This window comes from Anoplophora glabripennis, unplaced genomic scaffold (assembly GCF_000390285.2).
Source record: "Anoplophora glabripennis isolate ALB-LARVAE unplaced genomic scaffold, Agla_2.0 scaffold1310, whole genome shotgun sequence".
NCBI lineage: Eukaryota > Metazoa > Arthropoda > Insecta > Coleoptera > Cerambycidae > Anoplophora > Anoplophora glabripennis.
In genome coordinates this window covers 64,805-85,808 of record NW_019417417.1, presented here as the reverse complement: position 1 = coordinate 85,808, position 21,004 = coordinate 64,805, and the positions used below count along the sequence as shown (strand labels likewise).

Sequence of the window (21,004 nt, the reverse complement as noted above, 5' to 3'; positions counted from 1 at the left end):
CATTTTCAACCCAAAATTATGCAAATTGAGTTTGAATCGGCATAGTTTATCTACTGAATTCTGTCTTAACAAATATCGTACGGACTGCAATTCCTAGTGATTGGAAGTCATCTATAGTAACTCCAGTTTATAACAATCATGTCAGAACTGAAACTACAAATTATGGACCTATATCTCTAATGACTTTGCGAAAATATTTGAAAATGTTTAAAAACGGGGTTGATTGAGTTATTTAGAAGATGAAAATATTTTATACAATAATCAATTTGGGTAAAACTACTGAAAATGCAGGAATTACATTGACTAATGAAGTCATTAATCAAATTAATAATGGGGAAAGAATGTATTTATGGACTTAACNGCGAAAATATTTGAAAATGTTTAAAAACGGGGTTGATTGAGTTATTTAGAAGATGAAAATATTTTATACAATAATCAATTTGGGTAAAACTACTGAAAATGCAGGAATTACATTGACTAATGAAGTCATTAATCAAATTAATAATGGGGAAAGAATGTATTTATGGACTTAACTAAGGCGTTCAAGACTTATTAGAAAAATTGTATGACATTGGAATAAATGGACAAGGATTAGATTTATTAAAATGTTATAAAAAAATGAATTCAAAAAGTTAAAATTAATAACACTATTGCTAAACTGCTAGAAATATAAATAGGTGTCCCACAAGGCACTGTCCTTGGACCTACATATTTCTTAATGTATGTTAATGAATTTGCAAGTTTACTTAACAATGGCAAGATGTTTTCTTAGGCAGATGATACAGGTATCATAATTCATAGAGACAACTGGAAAGATGTATATAAAAATACAAAATACAAGCTGAAAGAAAAAATTAACCCAGCTAGCATCTGTCAAAGTTTGTCATAGAACTCGTAAAACATCCTGTAATATTACAGTTCATTAATTTATGATGTAAAAATAAAACAACATTATACATTTTACACAACTATGAAACAAGAGCTATAACAAATAATGCAATTCAGATACCTTTAATTAAAAGATCTCGTCTCCAGAGAAATATGCTTTTTATGCTTCGAGATTCATTATCTTAGTTCCAGTTCAATTAAAAAATATATGAATAACAAAAATACATGACATTAATGAAAAAATTTTTAATTGAAAATTATACAAAATTTGAACAAATATAAATAATGTATGAAATTAATGTGTATGTTCTAGTAATTAATTTTAGATTTACTATTGCCTGTACAGAGAACAGAAACATGTTAGCAAAGACAAATTTTTAGTCTAGTTGAAGTTTCTGGACTCGAAATTCTAAAACGAATTTTGTAAAATATTTTATTTTTTGTATAAGAAATCGTTTAACACTTTAAAAATTACTTCCATTATACTGTTTTAATGTATGTCCATTCTTCCCCTATTCTTATTTTTATATATTCACTTATTTATTTTTATTTACTAAGGCGTCCACGAACGACAATCAGATTCACTAGACCCAGTATCGTCACTAGTGCAAGAGAAAACAATAGAGGCCATTTTGGATGCAGGTTTAAACCCTCTCGATCTGGAGAATACCAGGACTGGTGTATTCATGGGCGCTTGTTATAGTGAAAATGATAAAGTGTGCTACTTTATCAACTTGATCCCAAATTCCTACGCTGTGACTGGGTAAGCGCAAGATAATCATTTTGTGAAATATTTGAGTACCTAAATGTGGGAAATCACAGGTTTCTCATCATTCATTTATAAGGACTTTGGGTGTAAAATGATCCAATGTTGTCATGTAAACAAAGGATTACAATTTTTAATTATCTACATTGGGACTCTAATGTCACATTTTCTTTTACTTTAAACTCATTTTGTTGCAGAGCGCAAAGGTCTATGATAGCACATCGACTGAGTTACTTCTTAAAATTGAAAGGGCCGTCGTACGTAACCGACACAGCTTGTAGTAGTTCTTTGTACGCATTTGAACATGCTTACCGAGCCCTTCGACAAGGAGAGATCGACAACGCTATCGTCGGTGGAGGGAACATTTGTTTACATCCGTTAATGACCCTGCAGTTTGCAAGGTGAGTAAATCATATTTTTCATCAAAAGATTCAAAAAATCTTTGGCCTTTTCCCATTTCAATAATTATTCAGCTGTACATTTGTCCACCAAATGTTCTCTTCAACGTATTGTAAATGTTTTTTTCACCCCCAATAAACGTTTACAATTTTCTAAGACTGAAGTTTATAATAACATTCAGATTGGGAGTTCTAAGTAAGGACGGTACTTGCAAGACATTTGATGAAGAAGGTAATGGCTATGTTAGGTCAGAAGCTGTGGCGGTTCTATTTCTTCAGAGGGCGAAAAATGCCAAAAGAATATATGCCGAAGTGGTTCACGCCAAAACGAACTGTGATGGATACAAGGAGCAAAGCATCACTTTTCCCTCCAAGGAAAGACAGGGGGAGCTGCTGACTGAATTCTATGATGAATGTGGCGTTGACAGATACAGCCTCAGCTTCTTGGAGGCTCACGGGACAGGTAATGTCATTATTGTTACTGATTAATTTTCTGTTGAAATTTTATTCTAATAATATAAAAAAAAATTTTTAAGGTACTTCTGTTGGAGATCCGGAAGAATGTTCTGCCATCGACGACGTTCTTGTAAAGCGGAGAACAGAACCTTTGCTGATAGGTTCCGTCAAATCAAACATCGGACATTCAGAACCAACATCTGGTGTCTGTTCCATTATCAAGGTAAAAAGCTGACTCTTCACTATTCCAATATATATAACGAGCGTTCAAATAAAAACGTGGTCAAGTTGGTTCTGAAAATTTGGACGTAGGGCGTAGCGTATAGCAAATGAACTTAAACGTCATCTGTCAAAGCGCTATATCGCCGCTATCAATTTGAATATTTTCGTTTTAAAAAGCGTTTAAAATGGTGTTTTCTCAAGAACAAAAAGTGTTTATCATAGAGTCCTACTTTAGAAATGGACGCAAGATTGATGGAATATGGAAGTATTCTATTGAGGAATGTTTCATAGAATTTCAAAATCAATTTCCCGGCGTTGTCGAGTACAAAATTTTTCAAAGTGCAATTCAGCGGTGTGTTAATGTTTTTCGTGAAACGGGCAGTGTAACAAGAAAAGAAGGAAGCGGCCGACCTAAAAAGTGGACTGAAGAATTAAAAGAAAATGTCCAACAAATAATGGAAAATGCGCCAAGAACTTCTGTACGTGTTTTATCACAAATGGTGGGAGTATCAGTCGGTACCTGCCACACAGTGTTAAAAAAAGATTTGCGTTTGTTCTCCTATCGTTTAATTTGTCAGCAAGAACTTCATGAAGTTGATTTTCCGCGACGGGCTGTATTTTGTGAATGGTTTTTAAACAACTACGGTGAACTTCATAATATCACCTTTTTTTCTGATGAAGCCTGGTTTCATTTAAGTGGTTACGTAAACTCACAGAATATGAGAATGTGGTCTTCTGAAAAACCAGATAACTTTTTTGTCGAGGGCCCTCTACACGCTCAAAAAATTGGAGTTTGGTGTGCTCTCAATCGAAGAAGGATTTATGGACCTATTTTTTTAATGGTACTCTTACTGCGCAAAGGTATAGAGAAGAAATTATCGCTCCTTTTGTTAACCAGCTGAAAGAAAACGAAATTACAAACTTTTACTTTCAACAAGATGGCGCAAGGGCACATACGGCAGGCGAGACCATGAATATGTTGAGGGAAGTTTTCCAAAATCGACTAATAAGTCTCAGTGCTGAATATGAATTTCCACCGAGGTCATGTGATATTACGCCATGTGATTTCTTTTTGTGGCCTTACCTTAAAAACACTATTTTTGAACTGCCTATTCCTGATTTAAACCATCTGCAGGCTCGACTTATAGACAAGATTCGTGAAATTAACAATACCCCGAGCATCTTAGAAAATGTCTTTAATTCGTTGAGGAACAGGTGTGAAAAGTGCTTGGAACAAGGAGGGGGGCACTTTCAGCAGCTGCTTTCATTTATTGTTATAACAAGGAGGGGGACACTTTCCGCAGCTCCTTTAATTGTTTGTTATTGTTATCACGATTATTCTTTAAAATAAAGTTATATAGTCATTAACGTTATTGAAACTGACAGCTGCTATACAGCTCGTTGAGAAATGAGGTTAAGTTGGTCGCTATAAGCTACTCCCTACGTCCAATGTGTCAGAGCCAACTTCGACCACGTTTTTATTTGAACGCTCGTTATATATCAATTGTTGTGAAGTAACAACAATTGGAGAAAATTTGAACAAAAGTTTTGTCGTCTGTGACCCTTTTGTACACGGATATTCTCATAATATTATGTCCTCTTTACATAATATTTTGCTTTTTTATCTAGGAAAGAACTATAAAGACCAATTTTCTTACGATCTCAAAAAAATACATAAGAAAGTTATGGCAACGTCTCTATACATACAATGTGTCCCACAATTGTGGCCTGTACAAAAAACACTCTTTTTATTTGTGAATTTATGAAAAAATGTAATTCGATATATTCTTGCATATCATCAAACTCTTAAAAATGTTTCGCGGTTTTATATACAGGGATTAGGTACATTTTTTGATAAATTTTAATGTTGTCCCTAGCAAAGTACCCATTTTTTTAACGTTGAAGAATATCACAAGGAAATATTATTAAGAAATCCAAGAAGACTGTAGAAATTGAACCAAAAACTGATTAACAAATGATAATTAATTAAAACCCATTAAAATGCAAGATCATAAAGTTTTACTACATTTTCCTGTTCATTCTGAATTCTGTAATTCCATAAAAATTTCAAGAAAACTACGAGCCCTATCAACTAAATATTCGGACGGCACATTATATTGTAGTATAACAACCCTAGGTTCGACAAAAAATAAATAAACGTAGTTGTGGCCAAAAATATGTAATCGTCATAAGGAATACCTACGTTGTGTGTATTTATTTTTAATGGATCGGAAGGCGCTGGCTACTAACTTTGTAGAGGGGATGTATGGTTAAATTATATAAAACAAAAGCAGAGTAAATACACCTAACTTTTATTGACATACAACAATCTTCAAATTAAACATGTGACAAATATAAAGAACAACAAAAACGTTAACAACCATTTAATATCGAATGAGAGTGCCAGGCTCACCTAGAGCTCCTGTGGGGAAAGAGCATGGCAGAGAAACCCACGATCGTTGCTCTTACCACCCAAATATAAATACAAAAGCAACCACTAACCAAAGGAATAAATTAAGATCCTTTGCTAATGATAATTAAAACTGGACTTATTTAATTTCTCACTAAATGTCATCTCGCTCAAGTCCGACATACACACTTCCAAGTAAAACTGAAGAGGTTTTAGTAACAATAATAGCAACAACAACAACAATAATAATAATAGCAATAATAATAGGGAAGGTACTGGAGTCTCATAATACGGGAGGCTATCCAGCTAAAGTTGAGATTTCGGGAGAACAACAACAATAATAACAATAATAATAATCATGGGTGAAAATGTTAGTAAATTCAACAAAGCTCTTACATACGTATGACATAAAGTGAGCACAAGAAATCAAAGAACAACGTAATCAAGACAAAACAAGTTAAATGTGAAACAAAGAAGTTGTTTTGCAATATCTGGGCAGACACGACAATATATACATATTTCAACATGTAATAAATAATGAGCAATCGTTAATAATAATTGTAACAATTTTATCTATAGAAATATACGCCCCTGAGCGTTAGACAATGAAGGCTAAACATATACAGAATTATTATCATGAAACATCTATCTTTTACGTATAACGTAATCGTAGCAAAAACAAGTTAGATGTGAAACAAAGAAGTCGTTACTGCAACGTCTGGCAATCAGGACAATACATATATTTTTAACATGAAATAAATAATGAGCAATCGTTAATAATAATTATAACAATTTTACCTTAGAAAAATATATGCCTTTGAGCATAAAGCAATGGAAGCTAAACATATAAAGAATTATTATCATGAAACATCTATAACTATCACAATCATAAGATTACATAGAACAATTAACAACAAAGTACTTAAAGAATATTACCTGCTAACTAATAACACTTTAAACAATTAACTTTTCACTACTTTGACACACTGCCCGCCGATCGTCTTACTACCGATCTCCACACTGTTCTCACTTCAACTACCTATCTTCAACTATTTAGGCTTCCTTCCAGAATTTCCTACCTAAGTGCCTGTTTATTGTGCTTCCTTCTACCGACCGTTAATATTACTTTTTCATTGTTATACAACACCTATGTAACAGGTGACGTCGAAGTTGATAAGACAAGTACGGTTTTGCACAATATGTACAATATAATATATAAATTTTATGCAATTTTTAAATAAAATTTTCCAAATTCACCTCAACTATATTATGTCAATTAATGATTGCCACAAATTCAGTAGGTAGCCAAGTAAACTACTACAAAATGTTGTGACAAGTATACGCTCGGATAGAAGTGTTTGTTTAAGACAGTAATCTGTAAGGTCTCCTTTGTCCTTTGGCAAGACATTTTGTTTTAACAATGACATTTAGGTCTTTGTAAGTTTGGCCATATGACAGAGGATCATCGTCCTGCTAGAAAATCAAATTTTTGTCGCCAATACTTTTTTCTGCTAAATGGAATAAACTATCAAATAACTTTTTCAGAAGTCAGTGGCGTAGAAGTTATTCTGAAAAAAGCAAATAGTCACCACAAATCTCTCCGAACTATGTATATAATTTAACAATGAGAATGAGTAGTTTTTCGAGAATTTTTTCGAACAATTTTTTTTGTGAGGTTTCGAAAATATTTTCTTGTGTTTTATATGTATACTCTCTTCTTTGGTTCATTGTTATACACTATACAGAGTGTTTAATTTCCGGTGTGCCAAACGAACACAGGTGATAGAGAAAGTAATTTTAAGCAAAATAGTTCATATCCACATGTGTCCGAAAACGCCCCCCTGTGGCGTTACGCCCGCCCCTTTAAAAGGGCCATTAAGTCACAATTTTATTACAATATCTCGAAAATGCTCCGAAATAAATTGATAAAATTTTATACAGAGGTACCATTTATTAATAGGAATTACTTTATCTAAACCAAATTGGCACATTATTTTCAGGGGCGTCCCTACTAGGGGCAAACCAAGGTTCAAAATTCCTAACTTTTTTTATTTGTCAAATTCGTAATCCATTTTTCGAAAATCGAAATCCTTGACCATTTCTACATAAAAAAGATATGATTGTTTCTTGTAGGGAAAATAGAATTCTAGGTTCTTTATAATTTTTAATTTTCAGTTGAAACATAAGAAGTTAAAATCGGCTTTTTCTGGAAAACCGTTGTTTAGATAAAGTAAAGGGCCACAGGGAGGCGTTTTCGGACACATGTCAATATGAACTTTTTGGCTCGAAATTACTTTATCTATCATCTGTGTTAGTTTGGCACACCGGAAATGAAACATCCTGTATATGATATATGAATAATAATAACTCTAGTGTATTATTGGTATGGAAAATGGATTTATTCCTCCTAACATACATTACAATAAACCAAAGCCGGAGATAAAAGGACTAGTAGAAGGAAGAATGAAAGTGGTTACAGAAAAAATGAAATTAAAGGACGACAGAGGATTAATGGGTAATATTTTCTATTTCATTTACTTCTTTTTCTAACTTGGCTTTTTAGGTGTTAATAGTTTTGGGTTTGGTGGTGGTAACTGCCATGTACTATTGAGGTGGAATCCCAAGACTAAAGTCAATAATCATGGTATTGCAAAGGACAATCTACCTAGACTTGTATGTGTAAGTGGAAGAACAGAAGAAGCTGTTAGAAGCTTACTCAGTACTGTTGATGTTAATAAATTTGATACTGAATACATAAAAATATTACAAGAAAGTTTCAGGTGCGACTTTTTATTTTTCAAATAGCTGTGTTCTTGTGAACGAAAATCATATGGTGTATTTTGTAGGAATAATGTAGAAACCCATGTGTTTAGAGGTTACACTATAGTTTCTCGTTATAATGAATTTGCAAGATCTGTCAAATTCCTTAAATATTTTCCTCACGACTCTGTACCACTCTATTTTGGCTTCGAGAAGATGAATAAATGGTATGACATCGGCTATGACCTCATGACACTCTCTGCATTCTCCACGTGTATTCAAAGGTAATATAATATAAAAAATATTAGATGACATAAGTTGAGCGTCAACTTAAAATAGGGGGGTTTCCAGAAAATGTGACAGAGCTGCAAATGATAATCTCATAATACTTACTTAATTTTGAAATACAGTAAATGACATTATAGTTGAATAATAATAATATATTTTAAATGTCTGAATTAATTTTGGTACATTTTCAAAGGTACATTGAATTTTCAAATGAAAGTCAGATACTATTTGTCCTGTAAACCAGAGATAATACCACAGGAAAAAGTCCAGGGGGGTGAGATCACATGATCTTGGTGGCCAGTTGATATCAGCATTTTGTGAACTAACTCGCCCAGGAAACTATTGTTTCAATAAATCAATTGTATTCGAGATGTGTGACAAATCGCACAATTTTGTTGAAAAAAAAACATTGTCTATATCAGCATCTATCAGTTTAGGTAGAAGATATTCTGTTAGCATATCCTTGTAATGCTCTCCATTAACAGTAACACGATTTATATCATCCCCGATATCATCCCAAAATCAAACTTCTGTCGTTAATATCTATAATAAAAGACCAGGGTGTATGATATACTTTGACCAAAATTCTCTAAATATTTCCACACTTTTCATGAAGATTTTAAAATATTTGCAATTTGCATATACATATTTATAAACTCAGTGGCGCTGGTGCGGAAGGGGGTCTGGTGCGGCGCCACCCCTGGAATTTTTCATAGAAAAAAATTTAATTTGAAATTTCGTTTACTATGTTATCTATATAATTAAATAGATTAGCCTTATAAAATACATTAAAATGGAATTGTTAAATTTGTAATGAGCAGTCAGTTTAACTAGATTTGCGAAATTCATTTGAATAACTCTGAATAAGAGGGCACCGAGTAGCTCGCTCCTACATCCGTAAAGTGTTTACAGTGGTGGAGATGGTTACCGCCGCGTAGCAGTGAAAGACGGACTGAGAGTAGTGCATATTTACCGTGCAGTTTGGAGTTTGTTTAATCCAATCGTAAGCAAATACTAGCTGTTCACCACACTTTTTCTTAATAAACGTAATTTGTTCAGGTATAGTGTAAAATTTTGTTACTTACATATTGTTTCTTCTGTGTTTTTTAAAATTGTAGTTTTAAATTGACTGTAGCACTTGCAATGTTATCTAATGAAAAATCAATGGTGTCAGAAATACCAAACTTTAATGCAAAAGTAATTGAAAAGTTTATTTCGGACAAAAGCAGAAGAATGGACTTTCACTATAAAAAATAATGTTGAACACATTTTCTGTATAATAAAATATTATTTCAATAATAGGTACTTAAAATAAAACTGCCCATTTATATTTATTTTCAATACTTTGTACCTAAATTTTTCCGCCCTTACTGGTAGTCAAGAGTCGCCACAGTATAAACTGTATATCAGACTCCAATAATCACTACTTTCTAAATGTTCTGCCAATATCTTACACGCAAACATTTAACTAAACACATTAATTCAAAAATTATTTAATGGTAGCCAAATATGAATAATTTTTACTTCTACTACTTAACAATTTTTGCTTGTCTGAGTACCAAATAAAGGCAGTTTAACTATACAAGGAGATTTTTAGTTTGGGCAAAAATGACAATCTAATCGACTAGAATAAATTTAAGAAAATGTGTGGAATTTTTAGCTAAATTCCAGCAGCATTAACTAAATACTATAGAAAATCAGTAAATATTGTTTCTTTGGGCAAATTGTTAAAAACTTTATTAAGGCAGTTCATATAGATTACATTAACAAAATTGAAAAAGTTGCGCTCTAATTAAAATATATGTAATGAGCTCAAGCTAAAAATAAAGGCAAAATGGCAGCTTTTAAACTTTGGCTGATATTTATGTGGTAATTTTAGCAAATCAAAATAATGCAATATTCTTGAAAATAAAAAAATTCGCTAGTACAGGGTGTTAAAAAAAGAGTGTAAAATATTTCAGGAGGTAATAGTATGGACCAAAATAAGCAGAAAAGTCTTAATAAACATGGGTCCGCAAAGTAACGGTTACGGAGATATGGACCACTATTCGTTTTTCAAACATTTTATTTTATTAGGAATAAACCGACAAAGGCTTTTACAAACAAAGTTACAGAACATGTTCAAAGTGTCCTCCGTCCATTTCCAAGCAGGCACGACATCTTCGTCTCAACGATATTCGAACTCTTTCGAAAACACCCTCCTTGGTTTGGATTTCTTGACACTTTTGATTAATCCGTAGCTGCAGCTCTTCCAGGCTATTTACAAGTACCATACACTAATGTCTTCAAATATCCCCAAACAAAGAAATCTAGAGGGTTCAGATCAGGCGATCTTGGAGGCCATAAAACAGGTCCGACCCTCCCTACCCATCTATGTGGAAAAGTTTGGTGTAAATGCTCTCTAACGGCCATGGAAGAATGAGCTGGAGCACCATCATGCTGGAACCACATTTGTTGCCTCTGATTCAAAGGAATGTCTTCCAAAAACTCATACAGTGTGTTCTGCAGAAAGTTGAGGTAAGCAGCGCCTGTTAATCGGTTTGGTAAAACAACAGGACCTAGAAACCTGTCACCTACAATACCCATCCAAATGTTTAGTGAAAAACGTGCCTGATGTCCAGATTCTATTAGAGCATGAGGATTTTCGTCGGCCCAATTATGCGTATTGTGAAAATTAAACACTCCATTTCTTGTGAACCCTGCCTCATCAGTAAAAAGATTGTGTGCAAGATAACGAGGGTCTTCAGCATCATGACGTAGAAACCAGCGGCAAAAAACCAAACGTGCTTGATGATCATTTATTGGATTTAAGGCCTGTACTCGTTGCACATGGTATGGATAAAGCAGTTGCTCGTGAAGGATTCTCCAAACAAGAGGACCACTAATTCCTACCTCGGCTGATATTCTCCGCACACTCGTACCTGGATTCTGCTCTACCAGTGCTAGAATTTCTTGTTCTGCTCTAGGAGTGGATACCGACCTTGGTCTTCCGGATAAATGGCACTGTTTGCTCAAGGAACCGGTATCACGCAATCTTTCGTGAATTATTCCAAACATACGTTGTGAAGGAATCTGGCGATTTGGATAAACGTCAACATAAAGACGTCGCGCTTCGGTGGCGTTCCCATTAGCACGACCATACATGAAATGCATGTCTGTTAATTCTGCGTTAGAGTAACCAGCCATAGCGAAAGAAAACTTGTGCACTGAGAATAACTGTCAAATACGTACTGTTTATTTCACTAAACATCAACCAACTATTATAAGAAAATACACAACGTTTTTGCAAAATAAAAAAGGGGCTAAAAAACATAAAACATTCCATATCTCCGCAACCGTTTTCTGCTTATTTTGGTTCATACTATTACCTCCTTAAATATTTTACACTCTTTTTTAACACCCTGTATATTTAGATTGGGCTTATTTTTTTCTAAAACTGCATAAATCAATTTTTCCACTTGGTTGCAACTTTTAAGCAGTTATTATAATATTTATATACATATATAAACTGAATACCTATATGTATATGTAGGTACAGGGTGAACTAAATTTAATCATTACTATAAAGATCCCAAGAACTATTAGACCAACTGAAAAATAAACTCGTATATGCATAGAGTAGTGCACTGAAAAAAAAACTGTCATTTCCTTTGAATTACCTTCGTTTTGTATTCCTACTGAAGTTCCTGAACCAATCTGATTTGACTTTTTACGTTCTTTTCACTGGCATAACTCATTTCTTCTGTTCACCAACGTTTCGAGAAAATATAGTTGTTATTGCAATTTTAAACAAATTATACGATATAAAGAAAACTGTTACAGAATCAGAGCAACAGCTAATGTTTAAAAAGTAATTTTAATTTTTTTCATAATAAAATGATTGAATTGAAAAAAAAAATTGAATTAATAGTAGTAATATTTTTTGATAAGCTTTAAATTGTGTATTACTTTGACCATTTAAGCTTTTCTGTATACCTTGCAAGATTCCTGTCGGGTATTGTGAGTTATATATGGTTCAGTAAATAAAAAAAATAGAAATGAGAATTTTTGATATAAACTACATCAACAAACATACGACACAGGTAGTGCAGATAGGGCCCTAGCCTGGCTTTTCAGCGCCTTGATATCTAGTAGCAGCATCTTTTAAATTAAGAACGAATTTAAAAATTTCCATGAAAATTTAAAAAATTCCATGATATTTCCCTGGCGCACCCAGATCTACGAAATTTCCTAATATTTTCAGGTTTCCCAGATACACCCTGAAAAATATATGGCAACAAATTAATTGAGTTTGCGTATGCTCCCAAACAGCCTGCACTGTTGAAAAGATTTAAGAGATCTTTAAAGAAATAGATTGTTCTGAAGACATTTGATTTTTTTACTTTCAGTGGACTGGACTGAAGAAAAAAAAAGATAAATGAAAATTGTGTTGTGTCCTCCTATTTCATTTGTATCATCGTTCAACATCATGCCATTTAATTTTGTTTTAGGATACAAAATGTTCTGTGCAAAAAAGTAAATATATTAGATGTCTTACTTAAGAAATCTAACAACGACATAGACCCTTTGCTTGGAAGCACTGTAGTTCAGATGGGTCTTATTGATTTATTCAATTTAGTGGAAGTAAAACCGACCGGGAAACGCGGATATCCATTTGCAGAATTACTCTCTGCGTATTGTGATGGAACATTGTCTTTGGAAGACACTATCAATTACATTTTTTCTATAAACAAGGCTCTAAACGATATAATATTAGATTCTAACAACAACAATAATCTGGTAAGATCCCCATGAGAATTTGTTTGATTGCATTAAATAATAAAACATAATTATCATGATCATCTTATGGTTACGTAAAACTACAAAAATTTAAAACAGGTAAATTTATTTTTTATCGGAATATGTAAGCAAACAGAAATTATCTAATTTAAGAGTTTCAACTTATTTAATTATCTTAAACTTTATACATACAAAATAACTTGTTCAATATATCGGACATCATCCTAAAATGCAATAGAAATACCACTTATTTTAAAATATTTCAGGAAAACAATGCTACGGTAGATAACCACAAAATAAATAGTCATAGTTACCAGAATGAAACTACGACAACTGACTACATCGACGTATCTCTTAAAACTAAAGTTTCGTCCTCAATTAGTAAGTTCATATAAATAATTAATAAAGAAATATCCAAAATAATTTTTCGTAGAAGGTCATGTATTGCAAAGTGTGCTAGATCGACTAGGATGTTCTAAAAATAACGAAAATAATAAAAGAACTGAATACTTTGTAAACACGATATTTAGCAATGATACTGATATATTGAGTAAAGATTCGGTCCTACTCAAATTTGGAGACAGCCTATCAGAGGAACTGGAAGACGTTTCTGTTATTCCACTATTTAATAAAGATAATGACAGCTACTTAGCAGAATTTTTTAAAGGACTTGGAAGGTAAAAACTCTCTAACTATACGATTTTATGAAAAGTAATGAATTTATTAATGCAGCTTGTACGAACTTGGGTTCAATCCACAAATAAGTAAACTTTATCCTCCTATTCCAATTCCTGTGAGTAGGGGAACAGAAATGATATCTCCTTATATAAAGTGGAACCATCGAAAACCTAAAAGTATACCAACATATCACATAGAATATTTGAAAAATGATATCAAGTGCGGCGATAGAGTGGTTCTTATTAATGCTGATGATAACAAATGGAAATACATCAGAGGACATGTTATTGACGGTCTGTTACTTCTATAATAAGATTCACTTCATTAATTGTATAAATGTTTTGGGTTTCAGGTAGAAATATATTTCCTGCTGCAGGATATTTATATCTAGTATGGGAAACCTTCTCAGCCTTTAATAACTTAGAAATGAGTCTTTCGCAAGTTTGCTTTGAACACTGTAGATTCATCAGGGTCACCACAGTACCCAAACAAGGTTATTTCAAACTACAGATCAACATTCAATCGAGCAATGGCAATTTCCAAGTTACTGAAGGCAATTCCATAGTGGTTACTGGAAGGATCTCCTTATTGACACCAGAGTCTAAAAACTTATCACATAATTGTGTGCCAATTGAAAGCTCTTCAGGCCTTAAATTAAAAAGCAAAGACGTCTACAAGGAGTTGAGATTACGAGGATACACATATAAGTATGTATCAGGGAACAAATATTTAATATCGTGATAATTTAGAAATGATAAAATAACAATGACGTAGGTATCTTCATCTCTCACACTATATTGTAATAATTTCCATTCTTAACAGACATTTGGGTGATTATTCAAATTCATCCTGCAGTTCAACTATGAATTAAATAAAAAACATGTTTTAGGGGAGGTTTTCGTGCAATAGAGGAATGCGACAGTTCCACCTCGACGGCTTACATAAAATGGGATGACAATTGGGTCACCTTCATTGATAACATGCTTCAACTGAAGATTTTACAATCCGATACTAGGTTGCTTTATGTACCAACCTACATTTCTAAACTGACTATAATGACAATAACTCATTTGCAACTATTGGACAATGTAGTACGAAATGAACAAAATGCTATCGTTCTGCCAGTAATCAACGATATGAAAACTGGAGTAATAAGGTAATAAGGCAATTGATAATAAAGATAAGCTTTTCCTTTATCGATTGACTACAATTTTTCCTTTTATATGTATTATTCTTTTAATTCTACATAGATAAATAATTTCGATGTGGTTACACATTCATTTTTAACTTGGATGTGGAAAAGATTCATTAATATAAATTCATGAGAATATTACATAATATAACAATTATTTCAGTGGCGGCTCGCCAGGTGACGCAAGTGACGCACCGCTTCACCTAAAATTTCCGTTTGGTTGTGCAATTTAAAATTATTTTTAATTTTATATAAATTTTATAATTTAGGTATAATTCTATATTGAAAATGTATTGTATTTGTTTGTTTAATACGCAGAAATAAACAGAATAGTTGCGCGGTGACGGCCTTCTAAAAAACCATTACCTTATTCGTTGAGTGCGAACATCAACTTCGTACCATACAACGTATAGCATAAAAAAATGACGCGGATCGAAATCAGTTTGTATTTCGCTTCACTTCGTAGCGTTGTTTAGGGCGGTTGTCATGGCAACGAAGCAGACAACATGTGGGTAAACTACGGAGTGGGGGAACGAGTGACGCGGAAATTAGAAATGTTTCCTATGTATGATCCAGTATGTATTTTATTGGAAACGCCATTTTCCAGATGGAAAATTGAAGACAAAAAGGATTTTTTAAATTGCGAGGGACCTGTGCCCTCTCTCGATGTTGAAAAAAGGGGGAAGTCAAAAAATATATTTTTTATAAAATCTAAATGAAAATCCTTCCCGCGAACGTCAGTTTTTCGGTAATATTGCAAATGCAACTAAAAATTTCCAGATTCATTTACCAGGGCCATTGAACCTTGAAAATTTGAAAATTTTCGCCTGCGGCGCTTTTTTTTCTTTTTAGCCAATCAATGAATATGCTTCACCTATTCTCAATGTCACGAGTCGTCATAGTTATTTTATTATTCTTGAATTCGTTTGTTCGACTTTAATTATATCGGCACAAAAAAAAAGTGGTCTGTACCTTTGATTTGACCCAATAAGATTTATGTATTTTGACGTGCTGAATCCGTTTACTGACACCTCCAAAATTAGCAAAAAAAATAGCAAAAAATCGCCGAAAATCACGTTAAAAAATTGTTCTAAACTTGATCAAGTGAGTTTCTTACACACTTTGATGTGCTGGATCCTAATCTGAAGTCTTTTCTGCTCTGCCCTCCCAGAATTTGCAAAAATCACAAAATAATACCGAAAAATCGCCAAAAACACGTTAGTGGTACCGCAAAAATATTAAAAACAATTTTTCTGATTTTGATCAAGTATGTTTCTAATGTATTTTGATACGCTCAATTCGCACAGATTTTACAAAAAAAAATAGCTGAAAATGGCATAAAATCATATTAATGACTACTTTTCTTAATAACATATTTATGTACTATTAAGAACAAAGGCAGTTTATTCTTGAAAGATTTTTATATTTACCGATTTTCTGAGCACCCGGTACATGCCAGGTGAAAGTTCTACATGCCAACCGCATTTTAAAGTCAAACAGAAATTTTATTCTGTAATAAGTACGAAATATTTTACGTGGTTGTCAAAGTTATTTCCTGAAAATAATTTCATACAAACGTAGATCGAAACATGCTTCGTTTCCGACATAGTCTGTTGAAATTAATATTTTTATTTTTGTTAACAACTGGAAAAAGTTAAAAATATTAAGGTGAAATTTGAAAAACCGTTTGGAAGAATAAATGTAAATTTTTTGGGGTGATCCCAATACTTTTACTTGCACCATTGGCGTCCGTTCGAAAATACCACAATGTTTGTAAATAAAAAAAAAGTAGGCCACGTCTTTTTCCCGTTTGCATATTTTGTAAAAAATCCGCCATTAATTCTGAATGAAATAGATTTGTTCAATGTTTTTAGGAGGATGCATCGTTTTTCAGTATAAAAAAACATATTTCCGGGGAAGAACTCCGGGGGAAAAGTCCGGGTAAAAACTCCGGGGATAAACTGCGGGAAAAAGTCCGGAGGGAAACTCCGGCGAAAAAGTCCGGGGGAAAAGTCCGGGGAAAAGTCCTGGGAAAAAGTCCGGGGAAAAAGTCCGGGGAAAAAGCTACTTAACGATACTATGTGTGGTTGCTTCACTGAAACTGAAAGTATGGTTAAGTTAAAATTTTGAAAAATTGATTAGGTTTTTAATTATACATATTCAGATGAATGTCAGAAGGGACAGTTGACGAATTTCTGGTCTACGAAGGTCTATAAAAATAAAATGTAGAGACTAGAGGACAAAAAAATCCATTAAAAATGTGTTGATATTATCACTTCTACGTATAAAACTACACTTACGGTATTTAGAATTATTTGTCTTAACTCAAACTGAATTAAATTTGATTCGCTAATCACTATAAAAGTTGATCAAAAAAACATTGTAATAGGCTAGTTGACACCATCAAGCGTTGATATACTTTTTATGAGCTGTCAAAACGCAATTTTTCCGAAGATTATTGGAATATAAAGCAAATTAGAAACGTCAACATAGTAGTCGTAAGATGGTCCAGTCACTTTAAATTTTTTTCGATATGTTGTACCTCTTGGATTTTAATGAATTGCTGTTGGAAAAGACAGAGACAATTATTACATATTTTTTTCAAAGTGGTAATTCAATTAGATCTGATCGATTTACAAAATTTTTATTTGCCCTTTTTTAATACTTTTATTTAGGCTTGGCCCATAGGAACTGCTATAAAATAAGCTGTAAAGTGTACCATAACAATGCCATTTAGATTTATTTTCTTAGCTTTGAAATTAACTAAGATATATCGCTTTGAAAAAAGTCGCCTATTAACACTTTTTTTCAAATAGCTCCTAAATTAACTAAGATATAGAGCTAATATCTACTCGATCAACTACTATTAGCGCCCTCTACAATATAACATAGGTTACAATATAGGTTATTAGGTCAAATCAAAGGTACAGGCCCCTTTTTTATGTGCCGGTGTTTTATCAATGACATAAACCAAATAAAAATTATGGCATCATCTTGTTTTTTTTTGTTGTTATGCCTTGACCTATGTACGTGGTCGCCAGCTACCTTCTTATAACGCACTTCTTTAGCTTTAACTAAGAATTTTGATCTGCCCTAGGCTTTGTGGCAACCTCAGCCGTGGCAAAGCTTTTGCAGTTGCTACTTGAATGTGGCGACAGTAAAAAGCGGTGAAATCTTTGGAAACATTAGATATGATCAGTAATAAGAACCAAAATCAACACCAGGGCGGGCCTAGGGATTCTGATAATGGATACGTCCACACAGAGCCTAGCCTGAGAACAACAAAGGCAAGTCAAAGATTCTTCGTTAATGCTAAGGAAGTGCGAAATATTACAGTCCGTTCGACCTGCCGGTTTCAGATCTGGCGGTATAAGTATTTGGGGTTTAATAGCCAGCTCAATTCCCAGGAAAAAGTTATTGGCTGTTCCAGTATTAGAAAGCTACAAATTCGTACCTAACTTTACGCATTTAGATGTAAACCAATCCGTAAGAGTGAACATGCAAATAATCCTAGAAAACAATCCAGCTCGTAAAGTTAAAGCTATTGAACTCATTGATGAATTTACCAAAGCAGATATAATTTCATTGATGTCTGTCGTAAAACTAGCTCTAGAAGATCAACCTCTTATACAACCCACTCTTAAGATATTGAGTAAAACTTCTCTTCCAGAGATAGATATCGACGTTGAAAATAAAAAATTGGAAAGCGAATCAGACTGCATGCTCGTGATTGCTTCAAACATCTTTGGGAGAAATGATGTAAGTAAATCCTTTATTTTTACCAATAGGTATCCATCAACTCCAAAATATTAATTGTTGTTTCAGATTTTGGAAAAAACTTTTTCTGTGCTAACAGAAAATGCCTTCATTCTAACTCGAGAATCTCCAAACTTCGACACGCCTAAAAATTTGAGTCACAATTTATCAGTTTTTACAGTACACCGAACCTCAAATGAAACCTTCGTCCTTCTTCGTAGAAGAGGTATAATGAAAAAACCTAAATACGTCAAAGTGAACAACATACAAGACTTCCACTGGTTAAGTGGAGTACAGAACGCAATCACTAAAGAGATAAACCAAGATTTGATATTGTATTCAGAAAACAAATACAAAAGTGGCGTCTTGGGTCTGGTCAATTGCCTCAGAAGAGAACCGCAGAGTCAAAATGTCAGGTGTTTGCACATAATGGATGATCGCGAGGTGTTTAGGCCTCAGGTGGCATTTTATCGTGATCAGTTGGAAAAAAATATGGCCATTAATATTTGCAAAAATGGCCAATGGGGTACCTACAGACATCTCTTATTGGAAAGAGAAAACTTTGTAGAGAGCGGTCACTGCTTCCTACATTCAACTCTGAGAGGAGATTTGTCCAGTTTAAAATGGAGAGAAGGTCCTCTCCATCGCCACATGAAAGAACAAACTGAAGAGGAATTGATCACTGTAAGCAGACATCATTACCAGTATCAAGTTTAAACACTAGTTCTCCATTTTTCACAGGTATATTATAGCGCTCTAAACTTTAGAGATATTATGACTGCTACGGGAAAAATAAATGTAGATGTCATAACGCAGGACCGTCTGCAGCAGGAGTGCGTTCAAGGATTCGAATTTTCAGGAAGAGACAGTAGGTAAATGACATTCGAGTAGATTATTTTTTAATATGAACAAATCCATAATTTAAGCTTAATGTTTGCTTGTTTTTAGTTAGTTCAGTTTCTTTTATTTAAATGAAAAATGTTTCTATTTATACGAAAAATTTCAATTAATAAGAATTCTTCTGTTCGGTCTCATCAGAGGAAGGCGTTACATGGGCATGGTAAGCTGCGGGGCTCTCTCTACACTGGTATTAGCCGATATCCACATGAAGTTTCCTATTCCTGACAGCTGGAGTTTGGAAGAAGCAGCTACAGTTCCTGTGGTTTACGCTACTGTCATATATTCCTTAATAATTGTAAGTTTCTGGTACTCGCATAAAATTTCTTATAATTCTTGCAACACTGTCGGTTTTAATTTCATTCATTTTTCAGCGAGGACAAATGGCAAGAGGCGAAAGCATCTTAATACATTCGGGCACCGGTGGAATCGGGCAAGCGGCTATAAGACTGGCTTTGTACTACGGATGCACAGTGTTCACGACAATCGGTACTAAGGAAAAACGTGATTTTCTGAAGAAGACCTTTCCACAACTTAAAGGTTGGTGAAAGAAAACGATATTAGAAGATACAGAGCCTTCATAAATGTTTACAAGCCACGGGACCACCGAGCTTAGGCAACACAACATTGCACGACTGGTACTGGTAACGAAAAATCCCTAAATCTTGGCGTCGCCAATTTTAATGGTTTGTTTACAATGAACAATGACAAACCGTTACCCTACGCTCGAGATAATGCGATCGCTGATTGGTTGAATAGAATTTCGAGAAAACTGATATCAATCACAGGCGGTAAAACAGAATATTGTGTTTTAATGTAACCTTGATCTTATTTTAATTTTTCCGAAATTTCACTGCCAACGTGAAGGAAATCAAATTACTATTTCAAACAAAATTACTGTCATGCGATGTGGCTTGTAATCATTTATGAAAGCTCATCTATTCATAAACAAAATTTTATTTTATTCTGAAAAACTACCTTAATATTTAGATAAACATATCGGCAATTCTCATGACGAATCCTTTGAGCAGTTGGTTCTCGCCGAAACTAAAGGCCGAGGTGTCGATATGGTGCTGAATTCTTTGGCTGAAGAAAAATTAGTGGCGTCCGTTAGATGCCTTGCAAAGAGGGGCAGATTCATCGAAATCGGAAAATTCGATTTAGCCAATAACCACCATCTTAGCTTACTCCTGTTCCAAAAATGCATAAGCTTCCAGGGTGTCATGTTGGACAAATTGTTCAGTGAGTCTCCCAGAGTTAAGCAAGAATTATTTAAAATAATGACGGACTTGATCAAGCGTGGAACTATTAAACCTTTAAACAGGACAGTGTTCAATTACAGTGAAGTGGAGCAAGCTTTCAGGTTCATGGCTACAGGAAAACACATGGGAAAAATTCTGGTCCAAATTCGAGAGCCTGAAAAGGAACTTATAGTGCCCCCTTCTCCTTCAAAATTCCGCGGGATCTCAAGGTAAAAACATCATGTAGTTTGTAAACTATACTATTCCTTAATA

At 33.8% G+C, this 21,004-nt stretch overlaps 1 protein-coding gene across 1 annotated transcript in view; it reads left to right on the top strand.

Annotated features, from left to right (window-relative positions):
• Positions 1-1,446: 1,446 nt before the first annotated feature.
• LOC108914573 (fatty acid synthase-like) overlaps positions 1,447-21,004 on the top strand; it is a gene marked incomplete at its 5' end in the record, with an annotated part of 24,406 nt that continues 4,848 nt past the window's right edge. Inside the window, 19 exons of the mRNA XM_023456263.1 lie at positions 1,447-1,651; positions 1,852-2,055; positions 2,235-2,515; positions 2,589-2,731; positions 7,514-7,655; positions 7,704-7,920; positions 7,987-8,184; positions 12,679-12,967; positions 13,234-13,348; positions 13,401-13,644; positions 13,700-13,938; positions 13,998-14,352; positions 14,535-14,801; positions 18,197-18,596; positions 18,663-19,277; positions 19,335-19,465; positions 19,632-19,788; positions 19,865-20,030; positions 20,481-20,961. Coding sequence (XP_023312031.1) covers positions 1,447-1,651; positions 1,852-2,055; positions 2,235-2,515; positions 2,589-2,731; positions 7,514-7,655; positions 7,704-7,920; positions 7,987-8,184; positions 12,679-12,967; positions 13,234-13,348; positions 13,401-13,644; positions 13,700-13,938; positions 13,998-14,352; positions 14,535-14,801; positions 18,197-18,596; positions 18,663-19,277; positions 19,335-19,465; positions 19,632-19,788; positions 19,865-20,030; positions 20,481-20,961 — 4,849 coding nt within the window. The remainder of the gene's footprint in view (positions 1,652-1,851; positions 2,056-2,234; positions 2,516-2,588; positions 2,732-7,513; positions 7,656-7,703; positions 7,921-7,986; positions 8,185-12,678; positions 12,968-13,233; positions 13,349-13,400; positions 13,645-13,699; positions 13,939-13,997; positions 14,353-14,534; positions 14,802-18,196; positions 18,597-18,662; positions 19,278-19,334; positions 19,466-19,631; positions 19,789-19,864; positions 20,031-20,480; positions 20,962-21,004) is intronic.